General features: G+C 40.4%; 1 protein-coding gene across 1 annotated transcript in view; it reads right to left on the reverse strand.

The window, feature by feature from the left end:
- Positions 1-19,633, reverse strand: part of LIMCH1 (LIM and calponin homology domains 1) — a 173,341-nt gene that overhangs the window by 25,931 nt on the left and 127,777 nt on the right. The window contains exons 15-20 of the mRNA XM_057371762.1: positions 19,085-19,324; positions 17,922-17,957; positions 13,207-13,333; positions 11,550-11,704; positions 10,967-11,366; positions 7,440-7,661 (exon numbers count right to left, since the gene is read on the reverse strand). Of these exons, the coding sequence (XP_057227745.1) occupies positions 7,440-7,661; positions 10,967-11,366; positions 11,550-11,704; positions 13,207-13,333; positions 17,922-17,957; positions 19,085-19,324 (1,180 nt within the window). The remainder of the gene's footprint in view (positions 1-7,439; positions 7,662-10,966; positions 11,367-11,549; positions 11,705-13,206; positions 13,334-17,921; positions 17,958-19,084; positions 19,325-19,633) is intronic.

Below are 19,633 nucleotides of genomic sequence, written 5' to 3' on the forward strand. Positions count from 1 at the left end.
CTCAGTTCTGGCTCCTGATACAACAGCAGCCAGGGGAGAAGCTACTGGAAATCTTTCCCAACTTTGCTCAAAGTAAAAGTATTTCTTTTCTGCATAAGGACAGGCAGGCCAGTGCAACAGGCAAGCCAGATATGCTGTGCCATTTCTGTCCTCAGAGGTTCTCAAGATTTGAATGATCAAGCCCACAACAACCTTTTCTGATCTCATGCCTGATCCTGTTTTGAGCAGCAGGCTCAGCTAGAGACCTACAACCTGAATTGTTTTGTCATTCCACAACCTACAAAACTCTGCTAGACCTAAACAAAGGACTATTATTGAGAATTCGGGATTTGCCCTAAGCAAGGTAGTTTTCACATGGAAAAGCATGAGGCTCTAAACCTGCTACTCCAAGCCATAAGCCCTTCCAAAGAAATRTTTAGATTGATACTATTTTTGGTAAAACAGTGAAATTCATCCTTCACTTTCAAAAAAAGCAATTGWCTACACTGAAAAATTAAAATAAATAAATAAATTTAACTGATTTCAACCTCTGAGGCTTTAAAGCTATACACTGTAATAATCCCAGAGCCAATACAAAAAATGTTAAACTCTTACACTCAGGAAAGTCAATTGCTGATGTCAGCTGGTGCTGGAGAAAGAGCAGAGCCACAAGAGCCTCTCAGAGGGGCTAAAATGCTCAGTGAATGCTGCAGTGATGCATGACGCATAGACATGATGCACTTGYATCACCTCTGGATCTAGAGTTACCTCAGGAGCCTCAACACGGCGCTGTCATGCAGCTATCCTGCACAAGGGCAATAACCAAACCTACCCATAACCTATATCCAGGGGGCTGAACCAGGTATAGACATAAATGTTATTTATAGAAAAAAGAGCTACTACTTGCTGCAGGAAAATTGACTTTCCAATGGCATGCTGCAGAAGTTTTGTTCCTGCTCACGAGACTTGACTCTTTCTTCTCCCTCTGCTGAGCAATTAAATGCTAGTGACATACAGCTAAAAATATAAAACTTATTAATAAGTAATTTACAAAAAAATTAAGTCAACTTCACTGGGGAACTCTCTAATTTCTACTAAATTTAATTCTATTTATAATATCAAGTTAATGTAGTATTATCTAGTATTTTATCCACAGGTATGAGATACACTCAAGACAATTCTTGTGCTGATGCAGTTGATAAAATACCTTTTCTATCACAGACTATAATCCTTCACATTTCATAAATATTTGTAATCAAATGATGATGTTATCACTGAACATGAGAAAAAGGCTTACAAACATTTCATTACACTTAAGAGGATATGCCCTTGCAWATTTTGGCAAGGGCACTGAAAGACTGAGTAACCTAGTGAATGRTATTTCTGAGGTACTTCATTTCTATGAGGAGCTCTCATGCCTTGTGATGAAGGACTGATGAAGCCTCTCAGCAYCCCTCTGCCACAGCCACAGGGTGTGTTTGTGTGGGCAGAGGTTTCTTTCTGCAAGGCAACAGAGCCATTCCAAACACCGGCTCTGCTGCAGGTGCCTGTGAGGAAAGGTACACACCACCACAGGCAGTGAAGCCTTCAGGAGGAGCAGGAAACAGCTCAGTGTGTAGGGGCAGTGATTACCTCCGCCCAGATCAGAGATACAGGCTGCTATCAAGATTCTGTCCTATTAGCTCTGAAAAACTGAAGAATGCTTGGGTTAGTGTTTTTATTACCCCATCCTTCTGGATACCCAGGAGTTAAAGTAAGCTTCCCCACTCATGACTTAGCCTTAGTTCATGATGGCAAGTTAAATATTGTGATGGCAGCTGTGGTTATGAGCACATCAGTAACAGAGGACAAAGCAACATCGGTGTTCTGCTAAACAAGGTATCCATTTAACAAAGACACGAGCACAAGCATGTAGTGTTACCAAACACCTATTAGGCATAAAAATAAATTAGTTCAGTTCATGACAGACAGGATTTGTATCACATAAACTAGAATATCAGTCCAAGTATTTCTTTAATTAAGCTCATGGAAGCCAGAAATGGCCATATTGGCTACTGCTGTGGCAGAACTTTACACCCTTATAAAACCCTAAGAATACAATAACAAGAAATACCTAACACACRGAGTATCACAACTTCTACAGGAATAAAAACTCCAGAGGAAGTTACAGTAGAACTTTATTAACCCTTCTTGTAAATTAAATCAAAACATAGCCCAGTTAACACTGCTTGTACACAAAATCATTTGAAATACTGTTATTGTGTTTTCTATGAAAACATGACAAAACAAGCTGTCTAGAACCAGTGAGAATGCAGAGATACCAGAAAGAATCCRGTTAAAACTACAATTAAAATTCTGTAAAACCATTCAGGAATGAAATTAGTTGCAGTATAAATGGCCACATGTAGAAAGTCTGACAAATCACAAAAGTTCTGTGATTCAAATTCTACGCATTTCAGTAACTTCAAAATTTCCATACAAAGATTTCCTCGGTAAAGTTAGTGTTTTCAGCTGATGTGAGTGGTAATGATGGCACGACCTTGGGCTGTCACRGCTCAGTTTCTTGCATGCTATGCCAGATATAGTAGTACAGCCAGAACACTGCTTCAACAGGTTAARCCATCTGCCAGCTACATAATGCTATACAATGCTATACTCCGGCCAGCTATTTACAACAAAAGATCAGGGTAATCAGTAACTGACAGASACGTCTTGAAAATGTTGTCAGAAACAGTGTGAAGTATTCCTGATGGTCATTAGACTTATTACTGCTTGATTAGGGTGTAAAATTAGCTTCTTTCACTGACAGACACTGAAGAGTGCATGGCTGTCTGAAGGACAGGAGACAGGCATGTTAAGTTCATAACCAAATGCTGAGCAGAGCTCCCTTCCAGCTGCTTGAAAACGCTGTTGCTCTCACTTCTCATCCTACACCTTTTTCCCTTCRGGTAGTCCAGCCCTCGTTGCATCTTTTCGTGTGTGGCTGAAGGCAAAGCTGTCGATCTGGAACAGACATACTTCCTCTACAAGTGTTTCTTATGATGAATCAAGAACAAAGACTTGTTTTACCGGATATGTACAAACCAGGATTTCAGGCCTGCTCTCTTGTAGCTTGGCCAACAATCCTCAACCACAAGAAAGCTTATACTTTAATCTCAGTTCAATCAGTGGATTTTTGAACATGAGGGAGAGTGTTACTTGGATATAGAAAACAAGTTTATTTTCTGCCAAGCATGCAGTGAACAGAAATGAGCAAGTTTAAGCTAGCTAGAGAAAAGTTAAAAGAAAGCTGTCTCTCCCCACCATCACCACCTCACCCTGATCTTTTTTAAGTTGCTGCCTATATATCTTTTTTTTTGGTAGATCAGAGCAAAGTTATAATTAGAGCTATAAGAAGCCAATAATTTCTAAATGCTCAYACAAAGATTGGTAAAAATAAAGTGATGTTACTTACTGACCAATTAATTCCCCTACACTAAAATCTGCACTGCACTGTTTTAAAACAAAACATTTACTTTGCCAACTTCTGATTCAAAGAGCTAGAGAATACAACTTCTCAGCATTTGTAGTGTCCACCATGGTTCTGCACAATGGAAGAAAACACAGCCTAAATGGCTGCCAGGTAGGCCCAGGATGAGGAGACAATTCTCACGTTGTTGCTGGTATTTCACTGACTCATCAGTCTTAGGGCCTGTGTCCCAGCTTTTCCAACTGCATTGAGAGGTATAGGTATGCTTTACCTACCACCCCTCTTAGCATCACATTAGTCCACAAACACCAGTGGGATGTTTGTAGGCCAAGTTTATCCTTTTTAGACTCTAATCATAAGCAAAATTTCATAAAAGGTACACCTCTTGTAAAATCCTTTATACACTACCTATACTCTACATAATACTCTACCTATACACTACAGATATAAGTACACTTTTTGATAATATTTTTCTTTACTGTCCTACCCACCAGCTGYAGTTTTTAGCATCTCATTTCACTGTAAATTCAGGCAGGCTGTACAAATGTTTCCCAAAGAGTCACAGATTGACAAGCATTGATTCACATAAAGATGGGGCTCCTCTCTTTCAAAAAGACAACTGGCACTGGGGTCTTAGCCACAGGAAATGATCTCTGCACTTCCCTAGCTCTCCAAAAGCCTCACCAGTATTAGCGTTTTAAGTGGTRCAACTTAAATAAACTTGAGGCCAAAAGTGCCTTTGGAGTAGGGTTGCACAGCATCTTCCCCGACTGCAGACAATGCCTGAGGGCAGCCAGACAGATTCAAACGRGGACTACAGAGCTTCAAAGGGAATCCTGCCAGGCTGAGAGAACACAGAACCAGTCCACTTGACAAATGAACTAGAACAGCAGGGCAGCAGCCCTGCRAGGGATGGAGGAGGAGGAAGGGGCATGTAAAGAGCAGGAAGAGAATCAGAAGGGGAGGACAGGAGTGCCATAGGTAAGACATATATGAGAAGAAATACCTATTTCACAAAATAGACAGAAAACAAATGAATAAAGCACAAAACTAAACAAAACCAAACGAAAACAAACCAAACAAGCATTTAGAGGGGAAAAAACAAATCCCCGAAACAGAATTTCTTAACAGGGAAACAATTGCCTGTGAATCTTATTCAAAGCCTGGGAAGGACATAGCTAACGAGAACCAAATAAAATATACAAATAAACACAGCGAAAACAAGTTTAGAAATGGCTTTGAAAGCATGCTTAATTTGCAGAAGTTTTCTCAAGGAAAAGGAGATTCTGTAATTTCTTCCACTCTAGAACAACTCTTCTTCATCTCAGCTGCTTTCCTATGCCTGTTTCTTCTATTTTCTCCTCCTCTTCTAGAATGTCAGAAGRTTTGTGCATCAGAGAAAACCTATAGCCCTGTTTTCTCCTTGTGGGAGGTGATGGCAGAGGCTTTCAGAAAGCTTTCTTACTTCTAAGAATGTTCAGCTTGGAAGTCCCATACCTGGAGCAAAAAATCCAATCTCTTTTTTTCTTTCTGGAATGCTGACAGTGACAGCTAGATGCAGCATCCTACCAAGCACATTTTATGGGGAGTGGGACAAGCCCAGACCTCATCTTTCCTAATCTGGATTCCCAGCCTTCCTAGGAGGGGTTATATCCTTCAGAGAGGAGTTCAGCATTTCAGGCTCTGCAGATGAGGCTGACATTGTTGAGTAGCTGTCYAAAGTCCAAAGCAAATCAAGTACAGGGAGAAGGCTGAGTGAAGTGAGTCCAGCGTAGCTGCCCAATTCATGCAGATTAAGTCCCCAGACCAATCACAGCCATATCCAGCCATCTACAGCAGTGTTTGTCTGTGTCCCAACACACACAGTGAAGAAGCCAAGCATCAGTACCATGTCCCATCTCCGTGACCTGGCATCTCAGCCCCTTCCATCAACAAACCAGGGCTCTCCTGTATGCTCAATAGCTAAATTACTGCCCATGCCTTAATCTGAGGCATGGAGACCTGGAAAATTAAAAAGAAGCATCTGGGTAAAGAGAGGTAAATATTCAGAAGAAACAGAACCWGAAATCTTATTTTAGGCTGGCAAATTTTCTTCCAGCCACAGGCAGATCTCCTCTCTCTCTCATCACATTCAGTGCATTCCACTTGTTTTCCCATGGAAGATCTTCCTCAAAGCAATCTGCTCTCCTTGCTCTGCCCTAGACATGTGTAMTACACAATACCTTTGCTTGAAGCTGAAGTGCCAGGAGTAATTATGATGATTTGCACTATGCAATTACATTACTGATGGAATTGTGAGGCTAGTGATATAAAATCTATAGTTACAGCAAAGACACTGTCACGAGCACCGTTTTGGTGCATGCTCATTCTCTCTTGCAGGCTTCATCATTAAGTGCATTCAAGCTTACAAACCAGGAGCTATTCTGCAAATGTCAAGAGTCACAAGGAATGTGAGGAGTCAAACCCTTCTGCTTCCTTTGCCAGKATCACCCCAAGAGCTAAGAATTGGAAGGAGAAACCAACCAGACACAAAAATTTCTGTTCAGCTGACCACATGATCCTCAAAGCTGTAGAAAGGGGAGGATTAGAGGACATCAGATACAAACACACTCAAGAACGAACARTGACTTCTGCTGCTGAGTTTCCTCATAACTCTAACCAGGTCTGAAAATCCAAAAGAAGGAGACAGTAACACTTTCACGTTGCTACTTTCCTGATTGTCGTTGAGCTTCTAATCTTCAGCAAGCTGAGGCTCTTCTCTGTTCTCCAAAAACTCCAATATTTGCTTTTCCATATTAGCTGCAAAGCCTACCTGGCTTTTCCCTCACAGCCAAATTGTTCTGATAGTAGCAGCCTCAGCTCTGCCTTCTCTGCAAATCATTCACTTTTGACTCCATACCATTTCCCTCTGAGAGGATCAAGTCTGTGCTCACAGCACGCCCCAGTTCCCAGGATTGCTCCATGGTTTGGTTGTCCATAGGTAGAGACTGGCATTAAGCAGGGGAGTAAAACACAAATGCTTTCTCATGAATGAGCCATCATGCCCCAGGACAGATCCCTGTCTGCTCCCTGTTATTCATCTGGCCAATGCCTGGATGAAATCTGAGATGAAAGAAAAATTATCATACTCCAACTCTCACCACATCTACAATTCTCTTTGTTGTTACACAGAAAAAATGGTGAGAATTCCCTCTCCTGTCACTTGCTTGCAACCCTTTTACAGGCTCTCTTTGCAATCCTCTACTTATTTCTTGTTTTGTTTTTACTATCTACTTTTATAACTAGTTTTGTAGCATCTAGATGCCTGCTGTGATGTGCTCTAGTTTTACTCCTGCCTTGTTCTCTGGGGAAGRGGGGGAGAGAAAGATGAAAAGGTAAAATTAATTTGTTTCTCTGATAAGGCAGTTAAGAAGCATGTTGGCCCCTCTGAGCATTTCAATAGCTTATCCCCTTTTCTAATATTTCTGAGAGCGGAATGAAAACCAAATGTTCAAAACTGCCAGCACATCCACATYCTCTCTTTGAAAATTGAAAACTGAAACTAATTATAATGGCTCACACAGTCCAATTACGTGGCTGATCTAATCAGCTTACATTAGGAGAAGCACTGAATAAACCTGCACAACGGCTGGGACATGGAATCAATTTCTCCATGGCCCAGCACATTTAAATCATGCTTATCAGCTGCATGACATTTGGAAAAAAACCCCGAAACAACAACAGAAAAAACTAACCTCCCCCCCCCCCGTCTCACTGTCTGCAAAAAGCATTTTAGTCTTACCCTCTTATTTCTCTACCCACATACAAAGGGAAGAAGCCTTTAATTTACAAAGGATTTTGAGTTTTGTTTGTAGTTTTTTCCTGGTCTGGGCACACCCTTTTGAAATAAGGCAAACATAGGCACTTGGGTATCATTAGTTAGTGATTAAACACATCATGAGACAGAAAATTGGCAAAGAAAGTAAGGCTGGTTTGCTCGTGTGGGTCTTACTGTTGGCTCTTTGTGCACACTCTGAGTGGCAGGCCTCTGTAAACTGAGCTCAACACTTGGGGGGTCCTTCTTCAACTCTACCGGGGGCCTGTCCCCTCTGGCTACTCCATCAATTTTCAGAGATCTGGTTGGTGAAGGAGCAAATATTACTGTTGTACATTCTTTATCCTTTTCTTCCAAGCCGTTGACGTTTTCTCCATTCATGCTGACTTTTCCATCTACCTGCAGACAATAGTTAAATAAATATGCTGAGGCAAATAGCATTCAAAGGAATTTAGGAAATTCAACATGATACTACAATCATTAACACAGTCTGTGTTATCAGTGAAGGATGGAGCCAAGCACATATTTCATTCAACAGGCCAAAACAGAAGAAGACCCTATGACCTTAGAGGGCTCATAAACAAAATACAGACACAAGGAAATAATTTTTCTGGATTTCCTGGTTTCCCACATTCCATTCTCACAGTAACATACAGACACCCTTTGTGTGCACCACAGATCAAAGGCTGTTCTAAACCCAAGAATTTTTATGTTAAATTTAGGCCAAAACTGCTGGGTTTTGCATTGCCTTATGCAAGAGCCAAGCAGGCTTTCCAGGACTAAATATGCTTATTAACTGCTCATGTACCCCAACAACCTCACCACAGTATTAGCAGTCAGTTCTTTTTTGAAGCACTGTCATGTGAACTTCGAAGGGTCAGGAGCAGCAGAGTTCATCCACTTGTTTCTTTATTGCTCATAACAGGGAATCATGGCATCAGCAAATAACAGTGGTCATTCCACCCTCTCCATAAGGCAATCAAATAGATTGGCTGCTTTCCCAAAAAAATTACTTTAGAGAATCTCTTTGAAAAGTAGAGTGTGGAAACAGGTTAACTACCTTTTTTCTCAAGGTCAAGCTGGCTCCATGGTGGCCATATATTCCTGCTAAGGAAGAAAGTATAAAATATGCTTTGGCTTCTTCCTCTGCACTGATACAACTTCTCAGCACTTTAACACTATAATTTCTGAGTGGAGGTGGCGTGTAGGGAAGCCCTTCAATTTGAAGGGATCTTTGTAGAAGCATCCAGGGAAAATCTTGCTACAGAGAACTCACCAGCCATTCTCCATAAGAGGGCCCAGGTGGAGGGAGACYAGGAGAGGATGAGGTCTCAGTACCACCACACTGCTCCTGCCTGGCTACAGCACAGACGTTTATAGGCTTGCCAGCAGGGGTGAAGTAAGGAAGGCTTCGCCACTCTGTGCACAGAGGTCCTTCCTTACTTACAGAGTGAACAGCATGGATACCTCAAGAGTGGCACTCTGACTGAGCACACACCATCAGTACCAAGCAGAGGGCAAATTCCTCCGGTTGACTTCTTGTACACATGCATCCAGAGGCCTGTTCTTTATGGGCATGATTAACTAAGAGGCCATCTCTGAGCTGCTGGGCACCCTCAGCTCTGCCAGATGTGCAGGAAGGTGAAGGCAGTCAGCACAATCAGCTCCATCACCTGTTTCACCCCTTCTGTTTTTCAGATGAAAATGTTCCCTCCCTTTCCTCACTGACATCATCCACTTAACATAGTACCTCTCTTAGGGTTTATTTCCAAACATGAGTGTGAGGGGGCACTAAGCTCCAGGTCTTCTGAGACCATGTGCTGGATTATCTACTAGAGAGGCAGGTTATGAAAAATCTCAAAAATAAAAAAGCCAGGAAAACGCTGGCAGGCTGCACCATCCATTTCAGTGTCTCTGTTTAGACTAAGACTCTTCTCTATTTATATTAAGAAGGAAAACCAAATGTTCAAATGAGCAGGACAGATGCCCTGGCTGCAGAGTTAAACAAACATACTCCTTTCGTTCTGGACTGTAGGAAGTCAACACATTGTCACCAGAGCCAAGAATTATCGACAGACTGGTGTTTCAAGGGAAAATAATGTTACAGCTACATGTGCTAAGGAATGATTCCTACTGAGACAAATCACATTTTTCCACATCATGTGAACAAGATTCAGACAGATTTTTTTTGTGGTGGCTGGTGGGGGGTAGGAGCCTTCATGAGTTTGTTTCTTCCCACATATTTATGTGATTTATATAYGCAATAACATTATGGTGATACACACACATATCTGGGTCCTCTGATGAAAAAGGTGTCAAGGATCAGAAAAAAACCAAAGATCCAAGATTCACTGAAGTCTAAAGGGTAAACTCTGGGGGCATACCTACTGAAGTATAGGAGAAACAGGAATTATCAATTTCACATTTCAACTAGGAAACATGGGGGTGTGGTTTCCAGAAAAGCTGGGACAGACTTCAATAAATTATACATCACAACATACTTTTTTCACTAGCTATAAAAAGCTGACTTGTTTTTTAGAAAGTAAACAACCTGAATATACATGATATCAGTGCTACTRAGATATCAGCAGGGCTTCAGCAACCCTTGAATGCCACTAGCAAAGTATGAGCAATGGCAGACAGAAGGGAACCCAAACCCTAGAGGTTGGGGGCACCCATGCCAGGCTTCACACTGCTCACAAGACTACAGTGAGACTAGGGTAAGCTCCAATTTTGGCACAGGCACTGTGAACAGCAGATTTTTTCAAACTTGACTTATTCTGGTCTGTTCTTTGTAGCCAGTATCTTTGCTGTACCCCAGTTCTTTGCTTTTTCCATCATTGGTTCAGTATCTTACTCCCATTCTCCACAACCACCCAGACAAGAGATATACTCCTCACATATCATATTCTTGTTTCAGAAAATTCTCTCCTATTCCTCTCCTGTCCTCTTCTCCCACAAATCTCATAGCTGGATCCTTATTCCCAGCAGCCCTGCTTTCATCCAAGTTCTCTTACTTCTTTTGCTGCCATAATCTTTGCACAGTTCTTGCAATCCAATGCAGCCACTTTCCCTCTCTCACCATCAATCTCCMGTTACTCTGCTACACCAGTACAAACCTGTTTCCCTAAACCTCCATGCACAACCTAAATCCCCTCTTTATACCGGTGAAGCAGCTTTCCCCATTCATCCCTGGTGAGAAGAAGCTTTAAGACAGAGAGTATCTTTGGGCAGGCTAGCTCTTGATTCTGAAGGAGTAGGGACACACTTGTTTGGGTATGGCAAAAAACAGACCCCTGCTGGAAAAGTCAGTTCAGGTCTTGCTTCAAAAGTCAGGGCCTCCACACTCTCTGCACCTTCCATTTTATTTAAAAACAAAAATCATGACCACATACTCTTTTCTAAAAACTTTCTGAGTAAATACCTTGCTTTTTTCTTAAATTCCCCCTTTCCCCAAACAAATTTAGCCTGAGGAAAAATGAGCAGTGCAAATATTTCAGTCTGAAGAGGTCAAGTTTTTAAGAAGACTGGTAACCATGAAGAAACCACGAAACTGGGCARCACAGAGCGTGAAGCTGAATTTTATAGCACCAGAATGCTGCCACCATTTTCTACATAATWGCATTAAACGTTTTTATGTTCAGATGATTTAATCAAGATCTCTTTGCTTCCTGATTGACTTTGGGGAACATGATGTATCCTACCTTAAAGTTCTTTAAAACTTCCTGTGTATTTTTGGGTTGTGAGTAAGGCTTGGGTGTCAGCATAGGCACAGCCTTGGGGACAGTTTTGCTGGGAGATGTGCGTCCTGGTGAATTGCTGGGCTCTAGTTCAGTGGTGGGAACAATGGTTGCTTCAATAGTGGCAGTGAATTTTGGAGCAGGAAGCGACTGTTGCCTTAAATATCTCAGAGGATTTGGGTCTTTCAGTGGGGAATCTGGTTCCACTGAATGGCTTCTTTCCAGAATTTTTGGCATCTGCAAACGCTCAAGGACAGCTTCACTGATAGTGAATCTTTCAATGTACTGCTGGAGGATACTCTCAGCCTCCTCCTGTGTCTTTGCATTCTTGTATGCCTCATGAAGCTCCCGCTCCCTCCTCTCTCTGCAAGGAAGACAACACAAGAGAGACCATTGCATTAACACTGGAAACCACACCCATTTCCTCTGCTCCATCAACACCCTCCCCTCTCCCTCASTCAGGCTTGCAGGCATGACTGCCCACAGTTATCTACCACCTATGGAGCACACAGCATTTTCAGACATACACTCCAGGAAAACAACATACTTCTCCTCCACAATTTCTCGGTAGGTTTTGATGCTTTTTCTGCGCTCATTCGTCCCATCTCCAGACATCAATCTTTCCATTTTCTTTCTCTCAGCTTCCTTTTTTATCAAATCCTGTGAAGCACTCCTTCGACGACTCTTCCACCGAGCCAGGTCCTGTGAGAGAAGGAAGGCACCTGARTGTAGGTTTGCAAATAACTAAAAACTGGCCACAGATAACAACGAACTCAACCAGCTGGCTGCAATGCTTGTTSTTGCCTGTGGGCTGGGCTCTCACCACCTGCAGGCAGCATTGTTTATTTTAATGACAAAAGGAGATCATCCTATAAATAAAGATGTTCCCTGACTGATGTTTCTGCTAACAGAAGGATACAGTAAGGATTTCATAGCTTCACTGCTTACTTCCCTTCTGATAGAAAATTTGGCTTAAAAGGGCCAGTCAGGACACTCATTTTCACTTGGGACAGCCCTAGGGACAAAACCCATTTCCCAGAAAGATTAAGTAAAAAAAATATATTTTGTGAAGAATTTTAACAGTCAGATATATGGGAAGCAGGGGTTCATTGAAAGAACGGATGTTGTTTCATCATGAGCTACAGCTGCATGGATTGGCTGCCTTGGAGAGTTGATAGTTCCATACTTAGCCCATGCTACCAGTCAGCTATATGCAATTATGTTCGACCCACGACGTTGGGGTTTTTGATAGAAAAATCCAGTGCAGCATCCAAATTTAAATTCTTCCTCATGGCCATCCTGCAGTATTTTAGATCCAGATGAATTTATTCTTATCTCTGCTGGGAAATTATGGCTTCCCACACATAAAGACCTTTCAGCTGAAGTCCTGTATTGTTCTACTACAAAAAGTCACTTCTTAGCTGTATATGCAATTAAAAAAAAGTTTCCTTAAAATTTCTACCAAAAACCTCTCTGAGGTGTTTCACAGAAGCTGTCCTTGTAATGGGAAACTACATACTTGAAGAGAAGTATTTTACTRTGGGGTGATTTTTAGTTAAAAAAAAGTCCTGAATTTCTCATTTAAATTAGTCTTCAGGAACAGAATTGAAACTAAAACTCCTGATACTAACTTACCTGCATATAACATTTTTCTGTCCTTGCTAATTTGCTGCAGACAATGCCAAATGCCTGGACAGCTTAACAAAACACATCAAGGAAAGGGGGTTTGGAAAGACCCTGTCACCCAAGCAGGGGATACCTAACATGAAGGGCAATTTGTTTGCTTGGACAAGATGGAAAACATGAACACTTTCTGTATCTATGCATATTTATTACAGTCCAATCTATTTGTTCCCTGTCCTACCCAGTCTTGTATTCTATCACTTTGGACATTGACTAATTAGAAAAGTTAGAGGAGTCAGCAGGTAGAAGTGCTTCTTCTTCCATTTTTTTTAGCTAATCCCAGTTTCTTTATGTATTTCTTAAAAAGCCAAATACCTGGTGAACAGGCAGAGGGACTGGRGGATCTTGTATTCTGTAATTTACATCAAATTACAAAGTTCTATGCTTTTAGCCATCCATTGAGAGGAAAAAAGTACTCCTGATTGCTTTAAGCCCTTGATAGCAACTGCAGATTTAGCTGGTTTTGCCTAGCAGGCTGGCCTCAGTGCCTGCCAGCATTGCAGACAATGTTGTATACTCACATCTTGCCATCTGGTCTCGTCCTCTTTCAGCTGGTTGTGTATGTTCTGCAGCTTCTCATGGCGAGCTTTGCTATGAGGCTGAGCCGCAGCTTCTTCTTCACATCTCATGTCAAACATACTCATACTCCTAAACAAGGGGAAAATAACAAGTCCAGTCTTATTTAGAGGCTTATGTTCCTTCAGCTTGTAAGAGCTCAAGCCACATGAGGGTGCTGCAGCAGAATCAGACACCTGCTCCATTACAAAGCTCCCAAAAGCAGCAGTCCCCTAGAAGGGCTCGTTAGCATCCCTATGGCTCCCACATAATAYTTCAGGCATTAGATTCCAACTTTTGATTTTGTTAGTTGACTGCAACTTTGTCTTTCATTAAGAAGCACTACTAACATTACACTTTCATCATAGCTCTTACTGAAATAATTGTATAATTCAGATCATTTCACTTTCTGAAGATTTGTGCTCAAYGGGTTTTCAAGATTACTCTGATTAACACCACAGACAGAACTTTCCATTTTACGTAGAAGAAGTGAGGCTTGGAGAAGTATATCAGGGGCAGCATGGCCAGCTAACTGCTAYTGCTACAAAAGCAAGGGGAGGCTGCCCAGAGAAGTACACTCAGTTCAAACTGCATGGTACTTCCTCCCCTCCCCTGTCCCCCCCTCCCTGCCTTGAAGAAATCCAACGCTATCAGCACCAACTTATTAATACAGCTAACCTAACAAGGAAAAGATGACGTCCAGGACAAAAAAAGTTTCTTTCTTTTTTATGTCTCTGACCTTTGGAGAGTTAAAGAAAAAAAAAAAAAAAAAGGTTACAGTTTGATATCATACATCCATTCATATTATCTAAAGATCTTCACACAAAGATAATGTGCTCACTACTCCACCTCTACTACCTATTATTAGTAAAACATGACCTCAGTTGTGCCATTCAAAGCAAAAAAAACAACTTTAAAGCCATGCAGTTCCACATGAAGTGATTTCACAGCAGTCCTTAAATGATCACCTGCAGCTTTACGTGAGCCAATGAGCCAACTAGCAAGMGAAGCACCCAATGAAGTTAAATTTGTGGGCAACTGTGTCCACAGTAATTGAGGTGAATGGTCACGGAAAGCTGTGCATATATTTAYGAGCCAACATTTGTATTCAGGCAAGCAAAGATGGGAATGCCACTCTCAAGGAAAAACTTGAAAGATCTGGACAGTGTATGGAAAAGGACATGCAGAGATTCCATCCTGTTAAGTAGGTATTTACTCAGAAATGAAGGACAGAATAAACATCCTATTGCCTTTAAGCATGAATAGTGAAGTTAACATATTACTGTGTTTCACCCCATAAACAGATTGCTGAGGGATACACTAATTTGGGTTTTTCTGTGGGTAGTTTAATGGTTGTATTGTTCAGGATTGGACTGGAACATTCCTAAATGAAAGAATTTAAAGAGATGGCAAGTGTTGTTGTTTTTAAAACTTAAATATCAGTCATATTTTGCAGACTGGTGAGGTAAGTTGGGAGATACACAACTTGCATAAATTAACACTTAGAGGTTTATTCCAGTTTAAGAGCTATTGAAACTCACACTAAGAAAGCCTGTGGTGTTCAGCATTTGCGGCCTTGTGCCTACCAGGTCAAACTGGTTGTGTAGTTCTTCTCTTGTACCCTTTCCTCATGTCAAAGAATTTTTCATTCACGTGCAGTAGAAGAAAACACAAGAYCTGCCATGGTGGAAACTGGTCCTGGCAAAGTGCATGAATACTCACTCTGCCATTTGGGATGGAAGAATTTCACCTTTCTAGCAGGAGTAGCTGGATTTCCTAATGGAAATGTTTGCTGAATTCATGCAGGTCTTACCAGGTGCACAAAGACAGCAGAACTTTTTATGACTGTTAACAATGCAATAAAAAAGGTAGTCTGGAAAAGACTTTAGCCTTGGCCAGCAGTCAAACCATACACTACAACCCCAGATGCATCTCCCACTCCAGCTGTCACCTCCTGTTACTGGGCCTTCATTGTCATGCACAAGTAACTGGCTAGGTTTAATCATCAACTCTGCAGCAACATGTTACTCCATGGCAGTATCTTCCCAACACAGCAATCGGAAGGAGTTACATCTCAAAGCACAGCGCTCTGCTCTGACCAACACATAGTAATCATTAAGGAGAAAAACCTCCTTCCCTGAGTACATGGACAACGCCAACTGAAAGGTCCACATCAATTTYTCCGCCTGACAAGTCCATCCTTAGAAAAGAACCAGAGGCCAAAACGCTGAGCTTCTGTCAAAACACTTTTCATTATGACTCCCATATAGTTTCATCCTATTTCTGTCTCGTATAATCTACAAGTAGCTCTGGACAATCATTAACACATCCATGAACAAAACTAGATTTACTCCTTCCTTCAACCACATGCTGGGCCAGCAGGCACACAGCACATGAGTAGACAGAGAACATGTAACTGCATCAAATTCATTAACTTTCTGCCATTAGCACAGCTCTGGAGATTGCAYACAAACTCTGTCCTGTAGCAAGAGGCCTTTCTGCTGACCAATGTACCAGACCTGCCATCCAGACAAAAATCTGGGAAAAAACACTTTGCAGACCAGCAGTGTATTGGGATATTGGGATTTTCAAGTTACACCGCTTCATTATCACAAATTACAGTTGTTCTTGTGAGCARTATCATTAAGCAATTTCTTTAACACTCTAAATCAATTTTGGACAAAAAAAAACTCAAGGACTTCAGTGCTTAGATTAATCAACTTAAAAGTGAGAGACAAGGTAAAAACCTCTTTATGAAAATATGTTAATAATCCTTATGTAAGGCATTTATTATGTGGCTGCATTACTATTTTGCAGTCATACTAAGACTAAAGAAACCCCAACAAAACCTAAAAAGGGACAGACTGGCTCAAGAATCAGACTCTAGTAAATAAATACTCAAAAGTGTCAGCTCACTATGAGCCTAAACACACAGAGCACTGTCACAGTAACACCAGAAGTCTCTCTCTTCTCCCATCTCACAGGAGATGCAAATGGACCTGATCAGCAGCAACACATGAGGTATTGCCTTTTCTGGACCATGAGACAGATCAGGGCTGAGGACAATATCTAGTTTTCCCCYAACCAGCAAATGGAACTTTGTCAGTCTAACAAAAGAGTTCCTAGTTTTGCCGCTGGAATAAAAAGCATCAAGTCTAAGACTGAATTCAAGTTAGAGTTTTCAATGGAGACTTAAAAAACATCTTGGAAGTATTTTAAATACTGATCCAATTTATTTTTCCTAGTTCAGAGCCAAGTTTTATTAGAATGTTCACAAATTGTCTTCAGAAGGAAAAACACAATCTTACTTTTATAAGAACAAAAAGACAGTCTAGGAAGAGGGTTGCTCTGTAAACTGTGGCATATCCAGAAAGGATGAAAATGAGGTCGGAACATTAAATGTTTTGTCTTTTAAGACAAAATCAAAATCAGTATAGAATAAGCAGCATGATCTATTGATCTTTGYTACTCACATTATACCACCAAGCCCATTGCAATGCCCCTTTAAAGGCTTCTCCATGTACCTTCTCTCATGTCTGCATTTAATACAGAGATGCAATGATGAAAAAAAATCAATCATATAAGTAGGCTTTCTGAAACGGCAGGAATGTCCCYGTTGTTAAGTATAGCACTTCCATGCTCTTTTGCACTTTCCATCTCATCCCTTCATTTGACTGGACAGATTTCTGCGGCTTGAAAATGATCATGTTTACTTCTGTAGTGAGAGGACACAGGCTTTGCTTAGCATASAAGTATTACAGAACTTGAAAAGAACACTCAGTCCACGATTCTAAAATTTATCGTTACAGGAAAGGGTGAAAGACTGCATATGAGTCTCTGTGTATACTCATTATAAACTCCCCCAACTCTCCATACTGTTTCTATTTTGGGATTTAATCTGTGAGACAGAGAAGGTCATGCACATTTCTGTGAACAGAAGGACATTAAGGGTGTTACCGTGTGGGTAGTTCCCAGCTATTTCTCTTCTAAATTGCTAATACTTCCACAGAGCTTTCTAAATGACATTGCATACTATTCTGTATTAAAGTTTGTATGCATACGTGCACAATTAAAATTTCTGATGGTAATAAATGCCAGTTCTACTCCTTCTATGAAAAGTAAAGTGTCGAGGTGAAGAGCTTAAAAATTGTAATTTAGTACATTATTAATTAAACCTAACCTGGAAGGGATTCAATAAAAAGTTTTTAAAGGAGAATAAAATAAAGAATCAGCTAAAGTATTTTCCTGGTAACTATTCTGAAGATCACAAACGACATTATTTTGCTTTGGAATTTCTTTTTTTCTTCTGGCTCCTCCTCATACTTCATTTTTTTCTTCAACACTCAGATTCAACCCAACTCTCTTTATCTGCAGCTGATTAGAGGCAATGGAAATTTAGAAGAAAACCAAGACAAAATAAAAGAAAAAAGAGGAAACAATACTTTAAGCAACAGCTGGACATTAGTATTACACTTAGTTTTTATGGGCTTGTATATAGAAATTATTTTTAACTGCAATTAAAGCCATATCACATTCCATTTTTCAGTGCTGCCTGAAAAATTTGTCAAAACACTGCAAAATAATAATGATGCATCAACTGCATTTTAAATTAGTAGAAAGATGGGAAAGCATGCCGTGTAAGTTGTTTAAAACAGAATCTTGTGAACACAAGACAACTTACTCTGCGTCATCAGACACAGCAGTTCTGGGGCCGAATCTACAAGACCAAATATAAAATTAGATTGTGGATAAATACATTAAGTAGTAATTGCAACTGGACCCAYAGAATTTGTGCAACTGTCACTTGTACTAGAAAAGCTGACCAAAATAGAACCATACTGTTCAGGGATTATGTATTCATCAAACAAGACTTACCTGATCATCCTGAGGTCAAACTACCTAAGAACACCACCCATCCCCCCCTTAAACACATACTAATGCCCCACATTATAAAAATCTGCTAAGTATACCTAAAATGTGCGTAGAAAATAGTTATTGAAAACAGACAATGTATTAGCTTTTACATTGTGTCATACATGTGATGGAGACAAAACAGTTACATTCCACAACAGTGCTTAGTACCGCCATTACTGAAGCATGATAGAGACAAATATTACAGTCAGAAAGTGAGTCAAAAGATTTCCTTTTCTTTGGTCTTGTTTTTTGTTTGTGTTTGGTTTGCTGGTGTGGTTTGTTTTTTTCTTTGTTCATTTTTTTTGTTTGTTGATTTTTTTTGTTTGTTTTTGGTTTGGTTCGGTTTTTGGTGGGTTGGTTTTGGGTTTTTTTGTTGGTTGGTTGGTTTATTTGGAGTTTTTTTATTGTTTTGTTTGCTTTTAGGATTTTTTTTTTTTTGCTTAGTTGGTTTTGGTTTTCTTTCCTCAGGGCGGGGGAAAAAACATTACCAGTTTTAAAACAGTGATACACAAACCAGTGACATTCACTAAAGTGATGGTGTTGTTTAGAGCCATGCAAACCACATATTTATATCTGGGATTTATCATAAAAGAACATCAAGTGCAAAAGTCAACACTGCAACATTTCTAACCATGGTGACATAGAATAAACATCTATCAATGAGCAGAGTCCATTTTAACCTCTCCTCTTCATAAACTTTTCTTGCAATTGAACACGTACAATGTAACCAAATATTCCTTTCACTTAGCTTTCAATTAAATATATTTTTAAMATTTAAGTAAAATGCATTACACAGCCATTATTTTGTTTCTAAAAACATGCATTACTGACATACAGTGTTTTAGTCYGGATTGAAAACACACCAGGCAATGCACAATCTGAACTCTGAAGTGTGCACACAAGCTGCATGATTCACACCAGAAAGCTCACGTTTGCAGATGCTCATCCTTGGATAACTGTTTTTCCATTTTGTTTTCCTCAGGAACCTCCTGAAGCTTAGATTTTTGATGAAGATAGACTTCATTGTGACCATCTTCACCCACTTGGGCAGTACTAATGATCTCGTCTTGTCCTGTGGCAGGAGGACTGCCCTTCTCCTGCCCTTGCTGCTGTTCTTGCAGTAGTTCTATTGCAGGTTTTCCAGAGCTAACTTGTGGACATTTTTCAGGCCTGAGTGAGCCAAAGGTAGTAGTGCAAAGGGATGTATTAAGCAGCATTTCAAAACTCACATATACATAATGAAAAGCGTAACTATGAATTAACAAAAAACAACCTACAAACCCAAATAGCTGACAGGGGACAAGTTAAGCAAGTAAAACCCATAATTTTAGGAGTCAAATGCTTGTACCATTTTTTTAAGTCAGAAAATAAACTGTCTGGGGCACCACCAAAAATTCATGTATTAATTCCATAATTTATCTAAGCTATTCAATTTAAGGTCTTTTCAACGCCAAGCCACTGTTGCATTCTATGGTAGAT

The sequence above is a fragment of the Malurus melanocephalus genome, unplaced genomic scaffold (genome assembly GCF_030028575.1).
Source record: "Malurus melanocephalus ecotype Western Australia unplaced genomic scaffold, MMel_1.1 scaffold_157, whole genome shotgun sequence".
NCBI classification, from domain to species: Eukaryota; Metazoa; Chordata; class Aves; order Passeriformes; family Maluridae; genus Malurus; species Malurus melanocephalus.